The 6,967-nt window shown below is 46.8% G+C and overlaps 1 protein-coding gene across 1 annotated transcript in view; it reads left to right on the top strand.

The window, feature by feature from the left end:
- Positions 1–1,673: 1,673 nt before the first annotated feature.
- tead1a (TEA domain family member 1a) overlaps positions 1,674–6,967 on the top strand; it is a gene marked incomplete at its 5' end in the record, with an annotated part of 31,805 nt that continues 26,511 nt past the window's right edge. Inside the window, one exon of the mRNA XM_083654902.1 lies at positions 1,674–1,878. Coding sequence (XP_083511028.1) covers positions 1,674–1,878 — 205 coding nt within the window. The remainder of the gene's footprint in view (positions 1,879–6,967) is intronic.

Raw genomic sequence — 6,967 nt, 5'->3', positions numbered from 1 at the left:
AGCAGCTCTTTCCCCTGGGTGCAGAGTAAAGCGTTACACCCCCCGTCCAGCAGCCTGCAGGACTGTTAAGCCCGAGCTGAAATGTGCGGACGGGATTCAATCCTCTGTGTCCAAACTGTTGCCTGCTGTTTTTTACATGCTTCAGTTCCATGTGTGTGTGCACATTGTTAAATATAATTGTGTTAAAATTGGCCCGGTTGGCAGGTGTGTGCGCGCGCGCACGCACACACACACACACACACGCGCACACACACACACACACACACACACACACACACACACACACTGGCACATACTTCACACTCTGCAGGCTTGTGCAGGCCATGATGGCAAGGGATGGCGCAATGGGAAGTGTGAACAGCAGAAGACGACGAGGCAAAATGACATGTGTTTGCCCAAGGAGCTGGCACTGTGTGTGTGTGTGTGTGTGTGTGTGTGTGTGAGAGAGAGAGAGAGTGCACTGTGCCAACTCTGCTGTTTACTGTGGGGGATTCTTGTGGAATTGTAGGCAGCTGGCCTGGCAAGCCCCTTCAGTTTATCCCTTCTTTTCTCCCTAAAAGCTGTCAGTGGTAAGTGTGTGTGGTAATAGTCTCTCTCTCTCTCTCTCTCTCTCTCTCTCTCCCCCTCTCTCCACTGATGTGTGGATATGTGGATTTGGTGTTAGCCTACCGCTAACACTTTAACAAGACGGCTGGTTTCTTCCCTGAAAAGAGGCAGTAGTTCGGCTGTAGCAGCTGGGGAACAGGCCAATACCATGTGAAAAGTTGAAGCGGCACTAGGCGAGATTTTCCACCTGTCTTACCAGCCTAAATCACAGATGGGCCGCAGCAGAGAAGAGCATCACATCCTTACTGTTTGAGAACCATGTTGATTTTCCCTTATTTTTCCATAAGAGACTCTGGTGTCAGTACGGTCACTCACTTCTCCACTCAGCTGGACCTCCCAACATTAGATCTTCTCCTCTCTCTGCTCTTTGGTTTGAAGCATCACACAGACCGATGTGCTGTGTTCAGTTTACTGACATCATGTCACAGGGTTTCTGGGTATTGCGGTTCAAACAGTCACCGCTCGCTGCCATCTGGAGCCGCCAACATGTGAAGTTGCCCAGTGCAATGAGAGATGTTTGAACTCCATTACCCACAATCACTTTTCAAACAGTTCCCTCTCACTGCGTTTGGCTCCAAACAGCAGAGAGGCTACTTTTTGAAAATTGCTTCAACTTCAATCAAGTTCAATGAAATGATCTAACGAGATTGAATATATATATATATATATATATATATATATATATATATATATATATATATATATATATATATATATATATATATATATATATGTATATCACTTCAGTTTCAACTAACAGAAAATAATTTCTTCCATCTGTTTTTGTCTGTTTTAGGTTCCTGCTGTCTGACTTGGGATTTTGGACCAGCTTGCTGAGTTGTCTACAGTCTTTCCAGCGACTCTTCGTGTCATTATTGTGGGTAGCATTTGCTACCGTTGGCTGTGTCGGCTAAGTGCTAGTTACCCTAAGCAACCGTTTAGCATTTGCCTTTACTTTGCAATTGCTAGCAGCCAACAGTTCCTATTGGGAGCTGGCCATAAAAAAACATTAGCACTAGCACTGAGCTGTGTTTAGCCACATTAGCTAGCTAGCCTTAGCCGGCGTTATGGATCGCAATAGCTGGAGCGGCAGCGAGAGTCCAGGGGAGGACATGGACAGACTGAGCGACTCAGGAGGGGACAAGACCATGGACGGGGACCCCGAGGGGGTCTGGAGCCCCGACATTGAACAGAGCTTCCAGGAGGCGCTGGCCATCTACCCCCCCTGTGGAAGGAGGAAGATCATACTGTCAGATGAAGGGAAGATGTATGGTGAGTGATGGGAGAGCGAGTAGAAAGAAGTTTGTGTTAAAACTTGTTGGAAGAGGGAAATCACGCTTGTCAATGAAGGAAACAGTGTATTTTGAGATGAGGCTAAAGCCCCAGACACACCAGGAGAACAATAACACTAGTGCCACTAGGGCCTTGGGTTTTAAGATGCATGGCACACCTATAAGAGGCATGGCAGCCAGGCATTGTGTAATGTGTATATTTATTTATAGTGTATTTGTATAGTGACGTGCCATAGGTTAGAGTGTTGCTGGTTGTTGGTCATTGATTTGCACAGTCTAGTCTGTGCACAGAGTGTTAGAACACAGTCTAGTCTGTGCTGGTAGACTGATGTCTCCACAGAGAGTTAGAAGTTAGAACACAGTTTACTCTGTGCACAGAGTGTTAGAACACAGTTTAGTCTGTGCACAGAGTGTTAGAACACAGTTTAGTCTGTTCACAGTGTTAGAACACAGTTTAGTCTGTGCACAGTGTTAGAACACAGTTTAGTCTGTGCACAGAGTTAGAACACAGCTTAGTCTGTGCACAATGTTAGAACACAGCTTAGTCTGTGCACAGTGTTAGAACACAGTTTAGTCTGTGCACAGAGTGTTAGAACACAGTTTAGTCTGTGCACAGTGTTAGAACACAGTTTAGTCTGTGCACAGAGTTAGAACACAGCTTAGTCTGTGCACAATGTTAGAACACAGCTTAGTCTGTGCACAGTGTTAGAACACAGTTTAGTCTGTGCACAGAGTGTTAGAACACAGTCTAGTCTGTGCACAGTGTTAGAACACAGTTTAGTCTGTGCACAGAGTGTTAGAACACAGTCTAGTCTGTGCACAGTGTTAGAACACAGTTTAGTCTGTGCACAGAGTGTTAGAACACAGTCTAGTCTGTGCACAGTGTTAGAACACAGTTTAGTCTGTGCACAGAGTGTTAGAACACAGTCTAGTCTGTGCACAGTGTTAGAACACAGTTTAGTCTGTGCACAGAGTGTTAGAACACAGTCTAGTCTGTGCACAGTGTTAGAACACAGTTTAGTCTGTGCACAGAGTGTTAGAACACAGTCTAGTCTGTGCACAGTGTTAGAACACAGTTTAGTCTGTGCACAGAGTGTTAGAACACAGTCTATTCTGTGCACAGTGTTAGAACACAGTTTAGTCTGTGCACAGAGTGTTAGAACACAGTCTAGTCTGTGCACAGTGTTAGAACACAGTTTAGTCTGTGCACAGAGTGTTAGAACACAGTCTAGTCTGTGCACAGTGTTAGAACACAGTTTAGTCTGTGCACAGAGTGTTAGAACACAGTCTAGTCTGTGCACAGTGTTAGAACACAGTTTAGTCTGTGCACAGAGTGTTAGAACACAGTCTAGTCTGTGCACAGTGTTAGAACACAGTTTAGTCTGTGCACAGAGTGTTAGAACACAGTCTAGTCTGTGCACAGTGTTAGAACACAGTTTAGTCTGTGCACAGAGTGTTAGAACACATGTAGTGAGAGTCACCCTGCTGAAACGGTTCCGATTGTGGGACTCACTGCAGCGATGGCTGAGGGACAGAAAGGTCAAATCTAAGAGTGGAGGAGAGGTAGTGGACTGGAGGCATGTTATAGGAGGAGGAGTGTCTGTGTGTCTGTCTGTCTGTCTGTCTGTGTGTCTGTGTTTTTGGATCTGTGTGTCTGTGTTTTTGGATCTGTGTGTATGTCTGAGAATGAGAGGGAGAGAAAGTGTGTGAACTAATAGAGTGAGGAACAGATGGTCCTCTGGCTGCCACCAGCTGCGCTCCCCCCCCCCCTCTCTCTCTGTCTCTCTCTCTCTCTGTATGTCTGTCTGTCTCTTGCTCCCTCTCTCAGTCTGTCTGTCTGTCTGTCTCTCTCTCGCTGTCTCTCTCTCTCTCTGTATGTCTGTCTGTCTCTTGCTCCCTCTCTCAGTCAGTCTGTCAGTCTGTCTGTCTGTCTGTTTCTTGCTCCCTCTCTCTGTCTCTCGCTCAGTCTGTCTGTCTCTCTCTCTCTCTCTCTGTATGTCTGTCTGTCTCTTGCTCCCTCTCTCTGTCTCTCTCTCAGTCTGTCTGTCTGTCTCTTGCTCCCTCTCTCTGTCTCTCTCTCAGTCTGTCTGTCTGTCTGTCTCTTGCTCCCTCTCTCTTCTCTCTCTCCCCTCTGTCTCTCTGTTGTGAAGCATGCACTCGAGCGATTTCTTTCTGATACTACTGCCCCCTGTGTTTCAGTCTTGTATGGCTATGTGTGTTGCAGTACGAGAGCTTCTTCTTCATTAGGATCCCAGAAGTGTATGCCAGGGTTTTGTTGTGGTTTTTCAGCCTGGGACACAAGTGATGAAGTGCTTCCCTGCTGTTACCTAGTTGGAGTAAAACTACGATAGTGACTGAGTGACTACAGTACAATACTACAGCAGTTTGAGTGACTACAGTACAATACTACAGCAGTTTGAGTGACTACAGTACAATACTACAGCAGTTTGGTCCTACTGATATCTACCAGCAAATCTCCTGCTGATGTTCCTGATTAATGATTAGTTGCAGGTCAAATCAGCACATCTCTCTCTCTCTCTCTCTCTCTCTCTCTCTCTCTCTCTCTCTCTGTTCTCTGTCTGGTTGAGCATGGTGTGTTTACCCTGTTGAGTGTGTGTCTGGACTGTTGACATGTTTATCACGGTGACCTGATTGAGTTAGACAGTGCCTGCCTTGTTCATAGACGGAGACTGAGTAGGAACAGGGCGAACCGGGGGAGAAGGGATGAGTTGAGGTCAGGCATTAGAGACCAGGGGGCCTTAAAACTGAACCATCTATAATGAATCAATATGTAGTTTGTTCTTATTTTGGGCTCTTGATGTGCACAGAAGAATGCATTTTCCCGTGCTATTTCCCTTGATTAACGAGCAGAGAAAGGGAGGTTGTATTGTCTTCATTCGATGTATTTAAAGTTTTAAACAGGATCGTATATTACATTGAATTAGTATTTTCACATTCTATAACTAATCTCTAGTTATCTCTTCTCTATCGTAAGCATTATGCAGTCTTGCTGGAACTTCTTTGTACTCTGTCTTTTCAGAGCTGCGGATAAGATCTAATAGAATAGGAGATGCTTTATTGTAGGCTACCTACCTACCTACCGTATAGTGCCGCAGGTTTTCGTTTGTGCCGGATTTTGAGGCTTCCTTGAGTGTTGCATTGAAGTGAGCAGTCCTTCAGAAAACATGCGAGATATAGGGCATGTGCAGGGTCTAAAAATACACAGGTAAATGGACTGCAGGAGAAAGAATGTGTGGAATTTGGAGGGAAAAAGCATAGGGGAATCCTAAATGGGAATGTGAAAGGGAAAGAGAATGAAAAGCGGAATAATAGCGCTATTATCCACAGCAGAAGGTACAGGCAGAGGTAGAGAGTGGCGGCCGGTGGCTTTGTCCCCTGCAGAGGCGCGGCATAGGCGTGGACGTGGACGTGGACGTGGCGTGACTGTTGGGGGGCCTCTGAAGCAGTGGATCAGGCCTACGTTCAGACCCCCTCCTCACCAAACGCGATCAACTCGCATGTACCGTACTCGCACTTGCCCTGTCAAGCCCTCCTGCCCCACTGCTGCAGCTTGGTTGGCTGCCTTGCTGTATTTCCATCTTCAATTGGTCTATTTTGATTTTGGCCCCTCCTCTCGTCTTGTCGTTTGCGATGTCCTGACGCCGGGTATCCCAGCATGCTTTGCAAGGTGGTGAGCGACAGACGGCAGCGAGGGAAGGAAGGGCATTTCGAAATCGACCAATTGAAGACGGAAATACAGCAAGGCAGCCAACCACGCTGTAGCAGCGGGGCAGGGCTGACTGGGCGATAGCGAGTACATCGCTCAGCGCTCATGTTGGTGTGTAGGGCCCGTCAGAATGGAGACAAGGAATGAAACGCCTACGACGCACTGTGAGGCGTAAAGAGGATGAATGACTGACGTGTGCTCTCTCTCCAGAGGTCAGGCCAGTGTCTCTCGCTCACACACGCAGGCAGGTGGAGGTGCATCGTTGAGGTGGTAGGGCTCTAGTTTGTGGTAAGGACTCAGTGGACACTGGTTTGATACACCGTGTGTGTTGAGAATCTCAGGGATTATGGCGTTAAAATAGAACTTTATATTGACCACCGCAGTGGGAATTTGCCTTTGAAATGTGTTTGAATGTGTGCATATGCAATACGATTGGATGCTTAAAAAACAATTCATGCAAAAAAAAATAAAAAAAATAGTACGATCTTGTTTGAGATGATGAAATGATGAAAGAGTATGCCCTGGCACTTTAAAGGATTACGTTATATTTGGTATGTAAAGTGATAATCCACAATTCTTTTTTATCTAAATAAATGTGTTTTGCTACCCTTTTGCTGAGCGATACACACAACAGTGATTCAACCTATAGCCAGTTCATGAAGGCTGTCGAGATGTCAACCAAATAAAAACCAAGCCAAACAACAACCAGACACGTTTCTCAGGGATTACTCTGTTATGATCATGTGATATTTTATTTTACTGTGCGAGGCTCTGTGGTCAGTGGTGGTCAGTGATGCTCTGTGGTCAGTGAGGCTCTGTGGTCAGTGAGGCCCTGTGGTCAGTGAGGCTCTGTGGTCAGTGAGGCCCTGTGGTCAGTGAGGCTCTGTGGTCAGTGGTGGTCAGTGAGGCTCTGTGATCAGTGAGGCTCTGTGGTCAGTGAGGCTCTGTGGTCAGTGAGGCTCTGTGGTCATCGAGGCTCTGTGGTCAGTGAGGCTCTGTGGTCAGTGAGGCTCTGTGGTCAGTGTGGCCCTGTGGTCAGTGAGGCCCTGTGGTCAGTGAGGCTCTGTGGTCAGTGAGGCTCTGTGGTCAGTGAGGCTCTGTGGTCAGCGAGGCTCTGTGGTCAGTGAGGCTCTGTGGTCAGTGAGGCCCTGGTCTTCTCTAAAAGGGTTCACAGCTATTCTGAAGCAGCCAGAGCTCTTCATCGCTCGGTTAACCAATGGTGCTGAGCGACAGAACAGAGGAGAAAATGGCTCTGAGTGTGTGGACACAAACGCACACAGCTTCACCAAATTGCTAGATTGCTTATTCATTCTCATTGTGTGACTCCTTCTCTCTCTCTCTC

This window comes from Poromitra crassiceps (assembly GCF_964638095.1).
Source record: "Poromitra crassiceps genome assembly, chromosome: 18".
Classification (NCBI taxonomy): domain Eukaryota; kingdom Metazoa; phylum Chordata; class Actinopteri; order Beryciformes; family Melamphaidae; genus Poromitra; species Poromitra crassiceps.
This window is presented reverse-complemented; position numbering and strand designations above follow the sequence as displayed.